At 42.2% G+C, this 20,608-nt stretch overlaps 1 protein-coding gene across 9 annotated transcripts in view; it reads right to left on the reverse strand.

The window, feature by feature from the left end:
• The window catches only part of DOCK10 (dedicator of cytokinesis 10), a 162,611-nt gene that overhangs the window by 126,477 nt on the left and 15,526 nt on the right, over positions 1 to 20,608 (reverse strand). For 4 of the 9 annotated variants that reach the window (XM_055816758.1, XM_055816760.1, XM_055816759.1 and 1 more), the window contains exon 1: positions 7,306 to 7,592. The exons of 4 other annotated variants lie outside the window; for them this stretch is intronic. In XM_055816758.1, the coding sequence (XP_055672733.1) occupies positions 7,306 to 7,470 (165 nt within the window). In that variant the 5' untranslated portion in view covers positions 7,471 to 7,592. Of the gene's footprint in view, positions 1 to 7,305; positions 7,593 to 20,608 lie in introns of those variants that run through there. One more of the 9 variants, XM_055816757.1, reaches the window with a different exon arrangement.

Below are 20,608 nucleotides of genomic sequence, written 5' to 3' on the forward strand. Positions count from 1 at the left end.
CACTTTCTACTTGGATTCTCTCTCTCATCACTGAACTCTTCCTCTCTTACACGCTCTCCCTCCTGCCTTTGCCTCTCCCAGCAGCTTTTACTTTGGCAGTACTTCCAGTTGGCTGGTGTTCTCCAAGAGCCCTGGCTTCTTTATGGCTCCCTTCCTCAATCAGACCTCTTACAGAGCATAGCTTTTTCCAAGCTAAATCGATATCCCCGTGTTTGCAGCCAAAGGCCTGAAATGGACTCTGGACTCTGCTATATGCATTTAAATCCAGATCAGCTCTAGTGGAGGATTCCGTACCTACAATGGCACAAACAAGAAAGCCCAGCCTGGCTCCTAGTGCTGCAGCCAGCAGTGAGTTAATGCCAGTGAGAGGCAAGGGCTGAGGACTGGCATTAATATTATTTTCTGAAAGCATGAGTTTAATTTCCTATTTCTTTGTACGCTTCTTGAACCAGCTGCAGCTCACCATTCTTGGCAGAGGAGAACCAGTCTACCAGAGCCTGGGCCAAGGGTGGTGCACACACATTAAGACAACAAGTGCTGCTGGTGCCATGCCGCCGCTCGCCCTCCCAGCCTGAGCTCTCCAGCTGCCCTCTGCAGCGCAGGTTGGGTTCCAGCTGTGGATGCTTGCTGGGAATGCAGCGCACCTGGGATGTGCTGGGCATGTGCATGAAGCATCACAGGTGGATTTCTGCATCCTTCTGGCTTGCACAGCTGCCTGTGTTGCCCCAACCTGTCTCCTGGAGCTATGGACAGTGATACCGCTAATGGAGACGTGCTCCTGTAACGGAGCTTGAGGAGCATGGGACAGCACCGTTTCTCAGCCAAGATATGGTAGCAGGCAGTATCACTGCTTCCAGTCCATTTCTGTAGATATTGACCGTCAACCTAACCCACCCATACAGCCTGGTCAGTCAGTATAGTGCCAGGCGCAGTCACGCATCCCATTACCAAAATCTCACTGTGGGAGGCAAAAGACCAAATGATGTGAACTGAGTTCTGAGCCTGGAACTGCTTGTGCAGGCCAAGATGTACATAAAAAAAACCAGAGAACAACTCTGAAAATAGACCTAGAGGCTGCTGGTCACAAATACATACATAGACGTACATAAAAAAAAAAGTTTTATATTTCTGTCCAACACTACACTGTTTACTGACATCATGAAACAAAAAACCTCTATAAAATTCTGTCTGAAATACATTTCAAGGCATTTTATTGAAGTCTCCAGAACTCAAAAGACACTATTGTGGTTATTTTAGATGCTTCATCCTGTGCCTAGCATTTGGCATTTAAATCTATGTACATCTGTCTATTATTATCCAGAGTTTACATTTTCCTCGTAATTTATCCAAGTATTTAATATTGTGATAAATACAGGAAAGCAGACAAATATAAATGCAAGATCTGCACTCATGGCTGATTTGGTGTGAGGGCACCACACCATACAATTAGCCTAAGGTTCCTACAACCATAGCTCCCCCAATTCCAAAATCTCAGACCAGTCAGATCATTGGGATTTTTTATTAACTCTTTTACCTTCCTCTGTAGGAATATCCAAGGAGTAAAACAATCAAGGGAAACTGAAAGATGGCATTTACTACAGCCCATCAGAGCTACAGCCAAGCAGAACTGCAGACAGAGCATCGCAGACAAAACTGCCACAAATCAAGCATGTATGTTCATAATTTGTTTATAAATGGGCTTATTATGCAAAGCAGTGTGGCTGCAGATGGCCAAAGCCTGAAAAAACTGAAGTGGTTTTTTTTTTGCTGTTTGGTTTTTTTTTCTTTTTTCTTCCCCTTGTGTGTGTTTCTCTTTTTGCCTTTTTGGTTTTAATCAAGTTATTTTGCGTTTCTATAGGTCGATTTTCTTCTCTCCTAAGAAGCATTTTGATTATTAATTTTAAATAGCGATTTTTGTCAATTGCATGAAATCCCAAAGCCTTCCAAAAGCACTCTCAAGGACAGCTACTTACAGAGACTTTTCTGCACCCCTTTAATTTATATCCTGCTCTTTCAAGTATGCATTGCTTACAAATAAATAGCTTGCTTCTCTTTCTTTTCTTTTTTTTTTTTTAAAAAAAGAGATAATAAATTCCTCTTACGTAGGAGGATGTTTTCACCACTTTATGTTGAGTCCATGGTCTTCATAAGCTGCCACAACAATTTGGTTAACAGTTTTATAATAATTTCATTCCACATAATGCTGTTTTACACTTTGCTGCAATGCTAATAAGTGAAGGCAATATTAAAATGCTGTTGCTCAAAGTACTGACATCAGGTGGAGAAGATTTGCTCAGTGGAAAAAGGCCCTTTTAGCACCACCCCTTTTTCAGCCATGTGAATACTTTAGATGTTACTGCAGCAGTATGAAACATGAAAACAGATCCATATCTTGGGCTCATGCCCCTCTGCATTTCAGAAGCTATACCCAGAGCCATAGCTGCTGCCTAAGCCACCTGCTCTCACCAGCAGGGCTGCTGCGCGTTAGGCACAGGGGGGCAGAGAAATCAGAAAGATAACAAGTACAGCTGCAAAAATGGTTCAAGTAAAACTGCATTTTGTGCATCTACTACTTTTCCTCTTTACACCCTAATGCTCTTCATTTATCCACACGTAGGCCTGTTCCTGCTCCTGTTGAGGCCAAGTGCTGAAGTGGAAGTTGAATAAGATCAAATAAAGCTACATGTTTATTGTTGTTTAAAAACTTATTACACATTGAAGCTTCTGACTTGAGCTAAAAGATATGAACATTCTGAATGTTTTTTTGAACTTTACAGACCTGCGTAGTCTGGCTTTCCAAAGACAATCCCTCCTCTAAGACATTGGAGGAAGAACATCCATCCTTCTCTTCCCAAAGCTGAGCCTCATGCCAACCTCCAAAAGCCACTGCAAGTTCTCCTCATCTGGGTACACAGAGATACATTCCCACCTTCAAAACCACTAGGCCACGAGTCAGAGATCTTGCAATTCTTCGAGTTGCCATCTATTGATAGCACTTAGTATGTATACGGCACAAATCTTCAGTAGATAAATGCATACAAATTGAGGAAATGATTGCACTGAATTATTTCAACTGGAAACATAAAATTAACGTAGATTGTACAACAGAACTTCAGGAACATAGTTCTGGAGGTGAACTTCAGTATGAGATGAGGAAAAGTTCTCAAAGCTATGCTTTTATGGTTCCTACAGCTTCTGAAAGACTAAGGTTCCGTTTACAAACCAAGTGAGCTGAGAAGTAGCTCGAGCAGTGCCCCAGCCCTGCCTGTATGCCAGAGCAGAGCAGCCATCCTGCATCTGTGCCACAGGGGAGGTTCTCCTAGTTCTTCTGTAACTGGAAAGAGAAAGTCTCTGCAAGCTGTCGCTTTTCAGAGACGAAAAACTGCATAGAGAGTAGTAATGTCACCTTGCTGTTGCTGTTTTCAAGCTAACACATCAGTTCAAGTTACGGTATTTTACTCAACATGCAAAACATTCTACCACATTTTTGTGTAGCTGGGGGGTGGGGGTGGAGAAAAGGACACATTCTCAAATATCATGCCTTGCTCTTATCTTCCAAGCAAACCTCAGCTGCCACAGTTCATAATAAATCACATGAAAAATAGAATGACCTTCTAAGACAGAGCTCAACTTTTCTTCAAGTCACAAGTTCCAAATGCAAAGCATCATCCTAAACATTAGTGCCCCTGCTCTGAACACCAAACAGTTCCACGTAACCCCATGTGCTAAATTTTCTTCCTTCAGACATCTTCCTCTTCTCCTTTTTCTTACAGAAACAGCACGTACAATCATTTGCATTCACTCTGAGTAGGTTTTTAGTATCTCAAACCTCATGGACCTATTTTGAAAACCAGATTTTACATATTCTTAAAGGTACAGAAAACAACATTATGGTCTATTGAATCTGTGTGTTCAGTGACTCTGTATTTAACTTTTACCTCTAGCTAGAGGTTGTCTGGACATTTATTTTGCATGTCTCTGGCAACTCCCAGGATTGTGTCCAAGAGAAGATGACAAAATAGTCATTGACAAAGAATTTCCAGTTTTGCCTTTCTGGCACCTCTCCGTTTTGTGGATCCAGCCAAGATCTTAAAATTATTATTAAACTGTCTTTCCCAAGGATAAAACCAGATTTCTAAACTAACAAACTGAAGAGGAAAAAAATTTTTGTCAATAAAAACATCAATTTTCACTTTCTACAAGGACTAGAACACCAGAAATACCTGCTGCGATGCCTAAAGGTTTCATACAGTGATTAGTAGGTGGCCATTAAGCAATAGCCAGAGGCTGTGCTCAGGTCTTCTCCCTTTCTTTTTCCATGGAGTGCACCCAGAGCATCTCCTGCTTGGAGTGTTACTGGCAAAGGCACAATTCCTAGAGGAATATCCTACAAAGATGTTCCCCTTTGGGGATTAACAAAGAAAAATGGGGCACATCTATAGAGCTGTGTAGTTACTGGAAGTATTTTAGGGTAGACTGCTGTTCTCTCTGCCTCAGGACTGTTTCCCATATAAAGGCAATACTGAGATTTTACTTCTGGTTCACACGGGTCAGTCAAACTTGCAAGAACACATAGCAGAGCCTGGGGACTTAAACTATGCCTTCTTTTTGAATGGCTTTTTTATGTCCTGAAATCAATACCAAATACAAACACTCTCAGTAGGGAGCATATAGCCAGTGGCACACAAGCTACAAAGAGGGAGACCATTTCATCTAAAGGTGTGAAAAGATAAAATGCCAGATCTTAGCTGACAGGAGCCCACAGCCTCCGGCAATTGCACCCAATCACATCAGCATATTTCAGATATCCTACATTTTGGGGTTTCCTCACCTCTCTTCTTTGGGCACCCCAATCACTCGCTGCCCTCAGACACAAAAACTCAGTAATCCTGTTTGGATCAGTCTAGCTCCTGGCATCCACACAATATACATAATGACACTGTGAACTAAAGACTCTTTTGCTTATCTACATAGTTTTGTCCACTGTATTATCCAGGCAGACTTCAACGATCTACAACAAATCAAGGGGAAAAACCTATAATCTGTTAGGACCATAACACATGTTTTCTTAAGGTCCAGTAGCCTCCACTCCTCTTTACCATGCTGCTCTTTCAAGTAACAGAAATACTGGTGGAAACAGGACCACCCATTTCTGCTGCAGAAGTGCTCTGAAGCAGCGCTTCCTTCTCAGCTTGCCAGATTTCCACAACATTACTAAGCCTAACTGCAAAGCTCGATGGCAAATTATTTCACAGTTACATAATTAACTGTTTCTACACAAAAAGGCACAACAATAATGCGCAATCAGAAGAGAAAGAAAGGTGTACAAGGGAATACCATTTCCCCGAGTTGTCTCCTGCCCAGCAGCTTTACTCCCAAGTGCCTGCCTGCACCTGCACCAGCCTCCTGGCAGGGCTGAACCACTCATCCTCCTCTCAAGGGGACCGAGGGGAAGAAAATGATCTCACAGATCTCCTGGGGAAAGGCTGCCTTTTGACAGGACAAATACCAGTGCATTAACTGGTGCTGTAGAAAACACAAAGGCCCAGTTACTGTGATGAGTGGATGTGTTTGAGACCAGGAGGGGATCCCTGAAAGCCCGCATCCAGGAACAGGTAATAGACCACCTGGCCAACGTGCCTCTCTTTTGGGTATGCCCAGCTCTGCAGGGTGGTGGACAGCTTCCACGGCTCCCTCCACGCTGCAATAAAGCCTCACTTCTCTGAGAGTCCAGGGACCTTTGCCGTAGATCTCAGACCCCCACTCTCCCAGGATTTACTGCACAATGAACTGCAACTCAAGCTGCCAATAACTACATGTGGGTTTGGGGAGCTTGGTACATCATTTGCTGCCTTAACACCCAAGCCTACCCTTTTCTTCTAAGGACTGAAGCAAGTTGCACAGATGATCCATCCTTGGGCATGCTGCAGTTTCTTCCAGACCCTTCTCACTTCCTTATCCCTGAAATTACTACCAGGAAGGAGACAGTTATTTGTTTAAATGCTGTTGAGGTTGTTTGTTTAACTTAAGTGGGAAAAAAGAAAAAAAGCAAAGAAGAAAAAAAAAAGAAAAAGAGAGCTTTTTTTATAGATACTGTGTTTTAAAGGAAAAGAAGCTTAAACACCAGCTTCACAATGACAAAATCCATCCCCTTCCTCCTATGACCATTAGCCTCCCCCATGCAGTGGGTAATACCCTCAGCTGATACGTAAAGCACCGACTGGATTGGGTCCTAGCTACTATAGTTGCCATGACTGCACCACACACCTCTCTATGGGCAGCAACGCTCTATTCAAACCACTGTTACATCTCATGACAGCTATTAAATTCTTTAATGTTACCATCACCCACTTAGGACTAAGGTACCAGGGGGATGCACTTTGGACATCATAACATACTTTATAGAAGAAAAACAATCTCTACCACTCAAATGATATAGATGAGTGCCCCGACAAATTTGCAAAAATACTATTTGCAGTGCCCTGGTAATATTGTTATTAAGTGAGAGCCACACAGTACTAAATCATTGCCACCTCAGACCCAAGCCACTCTGGGGTTCTGGAAATAGTTGCCATACATGTATTTGGCAAAAAGCAGCAGTAACTAAGCAGGAAGTGTATTCTTCATTCTGGTAGTGATTTACAATGAGAAACAACCCTATCATTTCTTCCTAATACACCTATAGTGCTTATTATATTCCCACCACAAAAATAATCCAATTCAATTCAGAAAGAAAACTACTCTTGAAGACACAGAGCCTTTCAAGACCCCCTTCGTTAAAGAACAGAGGCAACTCACTAAACCGGTGAGCAGTGATCCAGCAAACGTTTTACTGCTGCAAACAGTTTGTAGTGAAGATATATAGGAGTTTATTTGCATATAACTTGATATAAATTCCAACTGCATCCTGGGTGAAAGTAAAGGCTTTTTGTTTTGTTTGGCTTTTGGGTTTGTTTTTATGATGAACAGACTTAGTAAACATTTCCTAAGCTGTCTGCTGTTTGGAATTCCATAACCACACTACTGGCTCCAGGGCTGACTATCTTGCAAATAGCAACAAAACACACCAACAATTAAATAACAGAACATTTACTTTATATAGAACTTAGTAGCTCACAGCTTCACCTGTAAAGTAACATTTCAGCTGTCTGACAGAGACAGCAAATCTACCAGCTAACTAACCTACAGGGAAAAATAGCCTGTCAGTGGCCTTACTCTATGAATACATAGTTAAAAGAAAAATATAATCACATAACATCTGTAATAATTCTGTCACACCTCTCTGCCGATTCAAGTGTATCATACCATTATGATGAGAGTCCTGGGTCTGCTCATTTCATCATCGCTATCCAGTGGCAGAATTTCATGTGACAACTCCTCTCGTCGTCGTCGTCTGCAGATATGTGGACAGTTCCTCTGTACCACAGAACGAAAAGCTTGGAGCAGAACAATGCTGGCAGCACAACCCATATCTGCATCCTGAAGCCTACAAAATAACTTCTATGTTTATGCTATGTTTGAAAAACAGTGGCTCCTTGTCCCTGAAAACAGCCTACAATGCAGCTGCAGCCAGCTCGCTCTCCAATCGCTTCCTTGAGCTCTGATCATCTGATCACAACCAAATAGCTTGGATGCAGACAGAGGAAAGATTTGATCCACTGAAACTGAAACACATGCATTATTACGATGCTTTTCTCTCTCCCTCCCTCCCTCCCTGCTTCTGAATTCACATGAGAAAATGTGGTCCCTCTCTTGTACAATCAGCTGCCGCCTCCAATTCCAGTTTCATGGAACTGAAAGTATTAAAATTCCTAGTTCAAAAGAGCCAGCTGTTCATTAAACACACACACACAGAGGCATCCACAACAACTGGCAAGATCAGTTTAAATACCTTTTTAAAAAAGTCATATATAGCAAAATAGCAAACATCTGGAGAGTTATTAGCTCTCATTATTCAGCACTGCTGTTTTTAAAATACTTTGCCTTAGGGTGTTTTGCCACAAAAAAAAAAAAAAAAAAAAAAAAAAAAAAAGACACATATTTAAGCTCACTGAGGGATTTGGGCTGTAATCTTTTCACTTGCAATTTTCTGAAGCACAGCAAGCTCATTTGAGTTGTAAATGTAACAAATGGTAAAAAAAATGCAGAAAGCTGGACTGCTTCACCCAGCTCATGCTAAAACAGCCGTGGCTCAATGAGATACAGCAGTGTGCAGCTCCAAAACGCCTTTCAATAGTGCAGTTGTTGCGTGTTCCCACACATGCATGCCTTCTGCAGAGTAATACATTTTTACATCTACATAGTAGGCTTGCCTTGAGAAGGGTCTCTGCTGACAGGGTTTCACACCGAACCGAACACTGGTGACCCTCCAAGAAGGGTAAGAGGGAAGTGTTTTAATGTTATTTTATCAATCAGGATCCAGGCAGGGAGAAGCAGCTGCCAGCAGTCAGCAGTAACAACTTGCCTTCCTGGCTCCTGCCTGACAAGTCATTCAAAGAGCAGGCAGGGATGCTTAGCAATCACATGGCTGACCTGGAAACACAGCAAGCGCTAATGGTACAGACTGTAAGATAATAGCACTTGAGGGGAAGTTAAGCACTAAAAATATCTACAGAAAATGGATTTCTCTTACACATTAGGAAAACTAAGAAATTCCAATAGGGTTTCCAGAGAAGCTGCTTTTAAGCTAATACATATAACTTTATTATATGTGCACCCAAAATCATATTTACCTTGCATCAAAAGGCTTTGATTTCTAATGAAGGCCATGAAAGTTTTGCCATCAATTCCCACGGTGGCATAAGCAACCTGGTAATGTCTATTAATGAGGTCTTTGTAAATAATACTCCTCCTCACAGTCTCAATCAGGAATCGCACTGAAAACATTCTGTGGAAATACTTCTGGGCTTGATTAGGGTTTAAACGCTCAGCGATCTAGCAAAAGACATCACCATTTTAATTAAAGTATTTGCCAGAAAAGCTAAATCCTTTAAATTTGTCCTTTTAAAGCAACAATTGCCATTACTTCTCGCCTTCATTTCTTTAGAGTAAATTGCTCTGAGTGCATAAGGGAAATAGCTGCACCGGCAGGCACCGACCGAACTCACCCCCAGCTCTGTCCATGCACCCACCCAGCAATTCCTCCTTGGACCTCATTGGGCGCAGACTTCCCACGCCTGCGTGACCTGCCTGCCTGTCCACCAGCACGCCCGACAAAGGAGGCCTCCTAGCATGCTTATTAGTTTGACTTTTCTAATGCGATTACAAGAGCACAGAGGCAAAGCTGGGTAATTTGTGCACCAAATCAACAATCCTGCCTGCTGTGGCTGCTCTTTACATTTTCATCAGTTCCCTGCTCACTCTGCAAATGCGGCTGACACTTTGCTCACACAAAAGATGCACTTGGAAGCTGCGAGACCTACATTCCTACTGTTAATTCCAGCAGCAGCAAAACAGGCCTGGATAATGTCCAGTGCTGGCTGTTATGGCAACTGCTGTGCTACCTTGGGGGCTGCTAATGCATCTCCTGTCTGTCTGTATAGCATCTTCTTTTGCTCAGCTGGGAAAACTGGCAGGAATTTTTTTGTGAAATTTGATTTCCATAGCACAGCCCAACACTGTCGCATGTGAACATGCATGCACGCATACATGAATTAGCACCCTAGGGCTTGACCCAAAGCATTGCTTTGGTCCCAGTGAAGAATCCCATTCATTTCAGCAGTCTTTGGATCAAACTATTCTCTGCCAGTGGCCCCAGTGACTTCATTACAATTATTTGTGGATTAAGCTAATATTAGCTAGAAGTAGGAATGACATAATCTTGGAATTTCATCTCTTAGGGGAGAAAAATTACACTCAGTCTGAAAACAAGTAAACTAACAAGCCAAAGCCAGCTAGAAGTAGCCTCCAGGCCTTGATCAAAATTCAAGAACTGAAAAAACAGCTAGTGCACAAGGGAAAAGAAATGGATGAAGAGCTAAAAACCCCCTTCTGTTTTAAGGGAATCCCACAGAGGCATGAGCTATCATTGGAAGAGAAACCTCCCAGCCCATTAAAAGTGCCTGGACACACACAGTAGCCACAGCTTTGTTTTTCAAATGTAGGGATCTCATTAACATACATTATGTTTATGCACCAAATATCAACAGTTACCTACTCTTACAGTGAAGCATTAAGCACTATTTTGCGTTAATTAACACTTCAATCCAGAAACTGAATTCAGTGACACCCCCTGGGAAGCAAAATGCTCCTTTGTGCAAGCAACTCCTTAATTCCCCATTAAGAAGGACTGTCAGTAAGGCTGGACTAAGGAATATCCACATTGGAAGCCACCTGCTTCCCACTCTCACTCCATTCTTAACCACCACTCATCTCAGCTATGTTAAGTAGCTGTGCATGATGGTTTACAGGAATAGGCTGGGAAGCAGACAACCAAAGGTACCTCAATGAAAAAAAAAAACCAACAAACCAACAAGAAACAGAAAGAAAAAAAAAAGAATCTGAGAGGACAGACAGTTGTTTTAACCCAGATGACTTCAGTGACCCAGACCTTGACAACTCCATGAACCGGGTGTGTGCAGCGACAAAGCTGTGCAAGAGCAGGAGTCACACTTGCTATATCTTATAAAATCCCTGATAAGAAAGCAGAGTTCAAAGGCATCTTGGTCCTCGAGCTAACAGCTAGCCATCGTCCAGCCTCAGCTTCCACACAAGAGGTGCCAGCTCTGCAAATGGGCAGCCAGGACCTGAAGAGGTAAACTGTCTCTAGCAGGAGGCCTGCAGTAAAGACTAACCCCCTCATCTTCCAAGCACTGAGTTATTTCTCTTCTGCAACATTCCTGCATTTCTGTTTCTGCAGGCTGCAAGACTTTCTGAAGATGTTACCAAACATCTTCTATCACTCGTATTTCATACCTCTTTAGCACATCACATTAAAAGTTTGTTCCTTTCCCCACAGCCTTCTTTATTCCATTAACTTTCCTTTCTCTTTGTGTCATTTGAATTCATGTCATCTGAATCAACAGGACATAACCTATTGGTATGCTGGTCTTCAGCCCAGGGCTGTAAACAGGAAGATAGAAAAGCAGATCTTAGAGAACATCCTTTAGGGAGAGGATGACTTTCCAAAGGAAACACTGAGGAGGGTGCATTCTCCTCAGGCAAAGAGGACAGCTGCAGGTTAGAAGAACCCTTTGCCAACACCTGCTCAGCTGTCATGATGGCATTCACCATTTTGGGTTTTTAATGCGGTTTTTTGGTTTGGTTGTTTGGTTTTTGGTGTTTTTTTTTTTTTTGAAGGGCATGGGTTTTTTTGTTTATTCTCTGGAAAACCAGCCCTCCTCTCCAAGATGTTTGCATATCATGCACTGAGAAGTTACACAGAAGCTCTTGAAGTGTGATGATCCTAAAGCAGCAGTGACAGATGACTGCAAGAACTACCCACAAAATTAGGAATGCCCCTAGAACTTCTTAAGACAATCTGTTCATCTGGGCCCAAAGCCATTAAAGCCACAAGCCATTAACAAGAACTAAAGGCAGCGCAGTACAAACAACAACAGCAGTGATGATAATACTCACACCGCTATTACAACCTACCAAAGGATGCCCAAGTATCCAGCTTAGCAAGGTACTCCCTGGTGTGAAGTGGGTTTATACACAGCTACTGTCAGAGACAGCAATTTGTTGTCATTCTCAGGCAGACTGACAGGACTATTTACCTAAAGTCAGCTGTTAATAAACTGGCAAAACAATGTCCCTTCACTGAAAATCATTCATCAGAGAGAGCACAAAAATTTGCCAGATGAGCTATTTAACTTGCACAGCTTAATCAGAGATAGCTTGGCATAGTTCCAGTGCAGGTGATGGTACACAGAGACATACACAACACTCAGCTGGGCACATCTGGAGTCAGTCCCCCTGCAGGCCCTGACCATTTTACACCATGAATCATTCTCTTGGGAGGTCTTTCAGTTTTTCAAGACTACGCTACACAAGTTACTATTCTACATACATAATCCTGCTATAGATGATGAGCAGCTCCTAACAACACATAAGCAATGTGGCCAGCGGCTATCACTTACAGCTCCACACATAGACCCATAGTTACAGTAAAACTTCTGCTAAGGTCTAAGCCTATACAAGCAGCAGGCAAGCATTTGAAGCAAGATAAAACAGCAAAATTAGTCTCTACCCTGATGCAGATGAGGATCACTCACATTTTGGTAAGCTACTGTGCCATTTCTCAGCACTTTATCATTTATCACCCACATCACCCTTCCAAAATAAGAAAGAGCTGATAGACATTATCTTCTTAGCAAAGGGAATTCTCCTCAGAGACATCAAAAGGCTCTCGGCCTCCAGTGTTTGTTTTCATAAAGGCTTGAAGGCATTTGCAAGGAAAGAAGAAGGAAAAAATGTACCCAAGTCTGAAAGTCTCTCTTCATGCTCTGCTACTTCAAAACAAATCTAATCCTACCCAGCCTCCAAGGAACCAACACCAAGACCTGGATCGGAGGTGAAGTACTCCAAGAAGCGTCTTCATGGCAGTCTGCTTGATGAAAGAAACCCTCCCCAATGTGTCTCCTTTCCTTGCTCATTTTATGCCTGAGGAAAAGTGTAAGCTCTGATCTTTCTGACAGTGCTTTTTCTGACAACTGCGTCCTTAAAGCACCATGGCCAATACCACATTATAGTGGCATCTCTCACTGCCACAGAGGCAGGATTTCCAGTATCACCTTGTGTTCTCTGTCTGCTGCCAGGTTGCTAGTGGAGGTATGGGGGACTATAAGAATCTATCTTCAGAAGCCACCCTGTCTTCTCTTCCAACACAGTTATGTCCCAAAGCTTTCATATCCAGCCCAGTGTCCTATAAGAGGCCACGCAGTGCTATGCTGAACCACTGCCATCACGCGTTTTGAGAGGAAAAAAACCACCTTTAAAGCATACACAGTGATCACGCACTTATTTCAAAGAAAGCTCATGTGCTTGCAGTTGCTAAAAGCCATAAACAGCAGTTGTGCCTTCCACTCATAGCATGCCCTCTCAGAGTCATTTAAAAACATTCATGCACTGTATTTCAAAGTGTTGCTTCAGAACAGTTGAATATCAGGAACACCGAGGTCTCAAACAGCAGGTCCAAGGGTCTTGCTAAAGGTAGCTAAGAGAGTAAGACATACACAGGCTTTGCATTTCTTTAGTTTCCACCAGCCGCTCCTTAGTGACCTGTGAAAGCAGGGATTTACCACAGTAACTGGGCAGTCCAGCTCCTGAATGACACGCTGCTTTTTCATCTTGAAATTGTATTTCCTTCTCAAGAAGCTATCCTTGACTAACACAATTTTTAACCACACTAAGTTACAGTCAGTGCAAACTCCCCAATTAGTAGAATAGTTATAACATACAAGAGGGGCTCAAATCATTCAACCACCTCATTTCTCTTCATTGTACCTTACGGCAGCAAGCAAGGCTTACACTAGCGCAACAGTCCGGGGGCAACTTCCCAGCGCTGCCACAAAAGTGTTGCGATGACACCCAGCTACAGAGCAACCATAAGGTCTGCGGAAAGTAAGTGTATGGCACCCTCTAGGGAGTAGTACATGAAAGACAAATTCACCACCAGACTCACCTCTCCTCGCTGGGTATGACAAGTAAATTAAATGACTGTTTATAAAATCTTCTCTTTACGTTAACAAAAAACCCCACACACAACCAATAAACCAAAACCCGACGACAACAAAAGAGTAATTGCACTGTCCAAAACTTTTAAAAATGAGTCAGATGTTCTCCACCACAGCTATGGAGACAGCCCAAAGGAAGGGCTGCAGGATTAGGACTGCTGGTTTGGTCTATCCTTCAGAAATATTGCATAGTTCAAACTGAATGACAAGTTATGCACAGGCTTACCTTTAAAAATACAGAAGTGACCACCTGAAGGCTGCCTATGCAGCACTACTACATGTAGCACAGAAAGAGCAGGCTACAAAAACTTGTGTCTGCTCCAAGAGCACCCTTGTGCAAACCATGGCAGTGTGCTACCACAACACAGGCTGCTCAACGGGGGACGCGTACCTGGAACAGGGAGCCCAGCAAGGGATGCAACAACAGACATGGGGTTGCGGAACAACTGGCAAGCTCATGGAAGCTCATGCTGCAAAACATATTCTTACAGCTCCACTGTTCCTTGAGTTTACCTGCTGAAACCAGAAACCAGCTCGAATGGACGTGGGGGTGTGGGGGAGGGGGAATCTGATAACCACAGAAACAGGCTCCCCATGACTGCACGTGCTAATGCTGCCTTTCTCTTCTCAGTATTGCTTGTCTTACTTTTCACCAGACATCAACATGCATTATACAGAAGTTCTGTGGAGTACTCTTAATTACTACCACATTGTACATGGCCAAAATACGAGGGGTTCTCCCTGTTAGATCCCGTAGCAGTTTACCAATGGCATCAACATAGTGCAACCATTTAACAAACAACGAAACAAAGTGACAAAAAAGACTGCAGTAAGGATTTTCAACAGGCTAACGACAGAAGCTCGGCTAGAACCCACATCTCTGGAGCTGCAACCCCTAAAGGAGTTTCTCAGAATATTATCTTTGTACAAATATGAAATAAATTTATAACTTGTATGCAAACAGTTGCCACATTCTTATTTTCAACTCAGGTGAAGCACGCTGCTGATCTTCAAGTAATTTCTCACTTTGACAGGTAGTTTTCTACAACTACAGCCTCCATAAAAATCAATGGGATTATTCTCACATCTTAGATTTAAGGAAAACAGGAGAACTGTAGTCTATAGGCAGTGATGAAAACCTCTTTATTTCAATGCACTTCAGTGGCTTCTGGATTTAGCACTAAATATTCTAGAGCGATTAAGAGCACAGTTGTGGTTTCCTTAAACTTGTAACAGGAAAAATAAATACATAACTTAATACCAGGAAATATAGCTATTTAACTTATAAAGCAAATGTTTATTTGTTTTTTAGAAGAATTTTTATTATCCCATAAAACTGGAGGAGAATTAGTTGGAGGTACCAAAATTAATCCTTTCTCTGGCAGTGTTAAATAAAAACACGTATTAAGATAAACTCTGGGAAGAATTTTCACCAGAAGTTACGACTAAGGCCAGGCTCATATTTTTGAAGTGAAGATTTTACAAATAAGCTACAGCAAAAAAAACCCAGGCACTACTCCATTGGTTACCAAAAAGATCTAGTAGCAAATTACTCCCCTCTTTCAGAAAGATTCATGTTCAGCTTGCACACAAGCCCTCAAATGGTATTATCAGCAGCTGGCCCTGCTTCCAGAAGACTTCCATTTCACTAACCCAATGGGAGAGAGTCTGGAAACCAAATTTGGCATAGAGAAGAAAAAAAACACAAACCACCACACTAGTCTGTTTTCACTCTAACATGTTATTTTTTGTGACAGATTGTACAGCTGTAACAGAGTACAAGTGGTCTGTTACCTTGTCAGTGTCCAAGACTTCCATGACAGGCAAAAACTCCAAAGACTTTTGTCTAGATGTTTCTCAAATCAATTTGGAAGAATGAAACACAATGAGCTACATAGAAAGTCACTGTTCCCACACAAGAGCAAATGCATTCTCCGCTTGCTGCCCTGGCACCAGCCCTGCCGCTTATGGAAATACTGGGAAATGAAACGAGCAACTCCAGAGACCAGGGAGAAATGTCACTCAGCCTGTTGCCCCACGGCTCACTGCATGGCTCTAAGAGAAGTTATCATCTGCTAATGAGGTTTTACAAATAACATGTGGGTTTGGATGAGGTGCCATTTACAGCAATGTTCCCTATGTTAAGTGGCCTGAATATGGGTTGAATAGCACAGTGGTTTAATGAACTACTCCTTCTCCTTTACAACATGATCAAAAGCCTATTAAAACACTGTAAAAACTCTCAATGATATCAACAAACTTCAGACAAGTCATAAAAAACTGTACCGCTGACATGACATCTTCAGGATGTGCAACCTAGTCTGCATTTCTGTAGCAGCCACAGTGTGCCGCAAACGAAAATTGCTATTTCTGTTCAAATACAGGCTGAAAACACAAAGCAAGAACAAATACAGCAAGACTAGAGTTCCTTTCAAAACGATGCCACCCAAATCTGGAGGTAAAGCACAATTTAAGGACAGCGGTATCTTGCGAGAAAATGCATTTCTTAGTCCAAGCCAATGACATCTTTGTACTGACAGCTCAGCTAAGAACAGGTAACCAAAAAAATAGAACTGTTCCATAATCAGAAGGCTGTCAGCCTTTAACTGTCTGAAAAGGTATCTCTTTTTCAGCTCACATAAGAGCTTGTGAGAGAAGGTATCTCTTGGCCTGCTCCTGTCTACTCATATGCTCCTTTACTGTTCAAACAACTTGCTCAAAATGAAAAAAAAAATGCACACGCCTTAATATTTGAGGTAGGAATTTATGAGATAAATGAATTATTTCTTACGTTTCTTATGTAGCTTAATGAAGAAAAACTTTAAACAAAGAAAAAAGTTTACCATCAAGGAGTTGCACCAGATACTAAATGAACGGTTCAGGCTTCATACACAAATCCTAACTGCCTACACAAGACAGGTACAAACACAGGCCTTACCAGATAAGCTAGACAAGCAGGACTCTATTGATTGCAAACGAACACAGGATGAAAATATTTAGAGAACTGGAGTGTGGGACTCAGTGGCAGCCTGCATGGCACACATCGAGGAACGGCCATAAGCAAGATGGAGAGGACACAAGGCTTTGCTGTCCTCCATCTCCTTCACTGGGACCCTGAAATCTGCACACAATGTTTCACCAGCTCTGCAGACCTGAGGTCTCAGTCTCTACCAGGGATTGCAGTTAACTTTTTCCCCAGCATGTTACTGCATCTTATGCACTCTGATAGCATCTCCACCTAGGTCACAGCTTTCCAGCAGTCTCCCATTCTTTAGCATGTCAGCATTTTGAATAACCACCTGGGAGCCCAGCATGTTTTTAATTTGTCTGTGTTAAAAATGAAAAAATGCCACTTTTTTTTCTATGTATGATATCAGGCCAGAGAGGTTACACTGGCTCATCTTCTGCCTCCCAGTTGTGGTATCCTTCCTCTCTTCCTTCTTTCTCTCTCAGAAGCCAGACCGACGGGACAAGAGTAGTATCCAACACCTTCTACCTCTGAGCTAGACTACATGCGTGATCAAGATCAGCAGCAATTCCCACCTGGCTCTGCACATGCTGTTCACAGGCGGCTTTTGGATTTTCAAGCCAAGAAACCCCTTTCCAAACTCACAAGAATGATGGACTGTCCCAGGGAGCCAGGAGTTTAGTTGCCTAAAGCATTCCAGGTTAATGTAATAAATTTTTAAATTCAAAATGTCAGATGCCTTGAAGATATGAATTTCTACTGTGAGCTGGAAGTTCAGCAGCTGAAAATAAAGGGATAAGAGCTGGAAGCAGTGGCCAACGTCGAAATGATCATCAACTACCAATATGATGCTGACAAACAGAGTTCAGTATAGTCCTGGGTATAATGCAAGATATCTCTAGCAAAGGAAGCACTTCTACTACTATGTTTAACAGTAATGACATGACTACCCTGGTGAGACATCGCTGAGAATACATGAACAGGTCTGCCACCTTGAAGAACGAACCAGTTGCAGAAAAGACCTGCTGACATGACCAGGGAATGAATGCGTTAAAGGGAGTATCTGGGTTGGTGTGTCCAATTCTCAAATACCCAGTACAAGTCCACTGACACACTGGATCAAGTCCTGTGCAAGGTCACTGAGATAGACTGAGGCTGGAGGACACACCGCATGAGGAAATGCTAAGAAAAATACATTTGTCCACCCTTGAGAAATGAAGGCCAATGGAAGATCTTGCTGGTCTATACCCTACCTAACAGGCGGGAATAGAGAAGATCTAGCAGGTGAGAATAGAGAAGACCGACTCTTCTTGGAGATACATTGGCCGGGGACGAGACACAAGGAACAGAACTTGCAACAGGGGAAATCCCAAATAAATACAATAAAGCAAGTTTTTCACCATAAAGAGTGGTGAACCACTGGAACAGGGCACTATAGAGACTGTGGGATCTCCATCCTTGGAGAGTCTCAACACTTGACTGCACAAGGGCCTGAGCAACTTTATTTAGTTGGAATTGCTTTGAGCGGGGAGCTGGAATTGACAGCCTCCAGAAGTTCCTTCTGAACCGAGTTATCCTGTGACTGCGAAAGAACACAGCTTACTCAGCCTAGCAAACCAGGGCCTGCACTCGTGCCCTGTCTGGGAGAGCCCCAAACCCAACCAAGGCAGAAGAGCTCCTTCAGCCAGAGGCTAACACAAAGACAAGAACAAGAGGCTATAAACCAGCCATTTAGGCCATACAATGTCACTTTCCAGAAGGCTCTCTTTCTAACCTACACAGAGCAAAAGAGCCTCCCAGTCGGGCTTCTTTCCACTCCAAGTCAGCTGTATAATCCCTGCTTGTTATTTCAAGGCAATTTCACTTTGAGGCAGGCTCCATATGCAAAGAGTTCAGCCAGGAGCAAGGAACAATCTCATTCAATCGCTGAGCATAAGCTTCCACAGCTGCAAAATAGAAAATGAGGTACAAAATGTGGATAGAGTATGAAAGGAAATGGAAGGTAAAATGTGTACATACAGGGGCCAGTAAAACTGCATTGGCTCAAGTGCTGATGTCCCATCACCCCACTCCTCCAGACTGAGCAGCTGCAGACGTATCTTTTTATCTGACAGGAAAGATCCCACAAGAAGAATATGGATTACTTCCACTAGCAGTATAATAACGTGGCTTTAGATCCTTTTTTTATCATCAGTGCCAAGAATCCAATGGCAGTTTTTCCCCAAATAAAGCAGCTAAGAGTCAGGACTCTGAAAGTTTTTCAGGCTATGAATATTAAGGATGGATCTTGGGGGTTTTGTTTGGTTGGTTCTTTTAAACATTGCTCAAAAAAACCACCACCCAAACCTGATAGGTCCAGGGGGAGCAAACCATGCAGCCTTTTCCCATTTCATCATGTCATGTATCTCCTAACCATGACTTTTCGGGGGCTAAAGCACACAGGGCAAATTATGAATTTCTACACAGAAATTCACCTACGCAGAATCCTATCAGCATAAATATCAGCCTCCACAAGACATGACATTTGGCATAAATGGGATCTGTGGGTATGTAGCACCAGCTACTATCACACAACACAAGTTATCCTCTTGATCACAATGAGGGACCGATTAGCCCTAAACCCTTTCCTTTCTCAGCAGATCTAGAATTTCAAGGAAGCTTCTATCCCTCCTTTTTTAACACTAGCCAGAATGTCCAAGCTGCGTAATGGAGCAATGAGACCACTCATATAGTAGCTTGCAAAGAACACAAACACAAGGTTCCTCAGACCAACAGTTCTCAGCAAGATGTCATAGCCCTTTCAGAAGGGATATACCTGGAGCAACTCATACACAGCTCCTCTGCTACCTCTCATGCCCCACCTAAGAAAGTGCTTGAAAACCACTGTTTTGCCCTTATCACCATGGAAAGGAAAAAGCACCCCAAAAGGCAAAACAGAACAACAGCAGCATCCTGCACTTTAAAGAAATTATCTTGCTTTGCTTTTTCACAGCACAATAACATGCTCGCTATATCAAACCAAATAATAGCTATTTTAGCATCTAACGAGCAACACTGTGGTGTTCTGTCCCCTGGACAGCTTTTCTGTGCAACATGTGTTTTTCATTTCATGTCTCTTGTCAGGGTTTCACTCCCTTTCTTTCACTTGAACTCCAGAAGAGAAAAAAAATTATACAAAACCAACGAACCTGTGTTGCTGGTATAAATTAACATTCACAGCCACGAGGCTCTTTATTCAACTAAATATAAAATTAGCAAAACCAGCCTAACTATAAGTTGTTTGGTCTGTATTTGTTAAGCTGTAACACGGTCTCTGAAAAAAAAAAAAAAAGTCTTCTGGTTGGTATTTCAGGCAAAAATCTTTAGAAGAATAATATTTTGATTAGTAACATGTGTGTTTTGAAAGATTAATACTGAACTCCAAAGGAGATTAAAATACGAGTAGAAACTATGAGCTAAATACACATATGTGCAAAAAGTTTTCATTCTCATTGAATGAAATATCTGGTTGCAAGTCATTTGGTTTTATTATTAAAGCCTTGATTGTAACTACTGTTGACTTTTTTTATTAACTGATATTTATATAAAAAAATCCTGTTCTTGTAGAACCATTTCAGAGCATTACTAAAAAAACTTAATCTAGTATATAAACAGAAGTGATATAATTCTCTAATTTATTATGACATCTGAAATGAACTTCCAAGGGATCCTAGTAATTTTAGGTAGTAAACCCAAACACTGACCCGATCATTATTTAGTCTTCCAGGACTTCTCAGTCCCAGTAGAAAGCGAAGAACAAAGCAGCCAGACAGTGCCTCTCAAGAAATTGTAATTATTCATGCTTGCAAATGTGTTGATTTATTTCAGGGAAGCAAGCAATTCTTTAATTGTGCTGAACACAATTAGATTTTTAAATAGATGACCAGCTTCCTGGACCACTCCCTCATCCTTCTGCTGGCAGCTG

This window comes from Falco peregrinus, chromosome 12 (assembly GCF_023634155.1).
Source record: "Falco peregrinus isolate bFalPer1 chromosome 12, bFalPer1.pri, whole genome shotgun sequence".
In the NCBI taxonomy this organism is placed as follows: domain Eukaryota; kingdom Metazoa; phylum Chordata; class Aves; order Falconiformes; family Falconidae; genus Falco; species Falco peregrinus.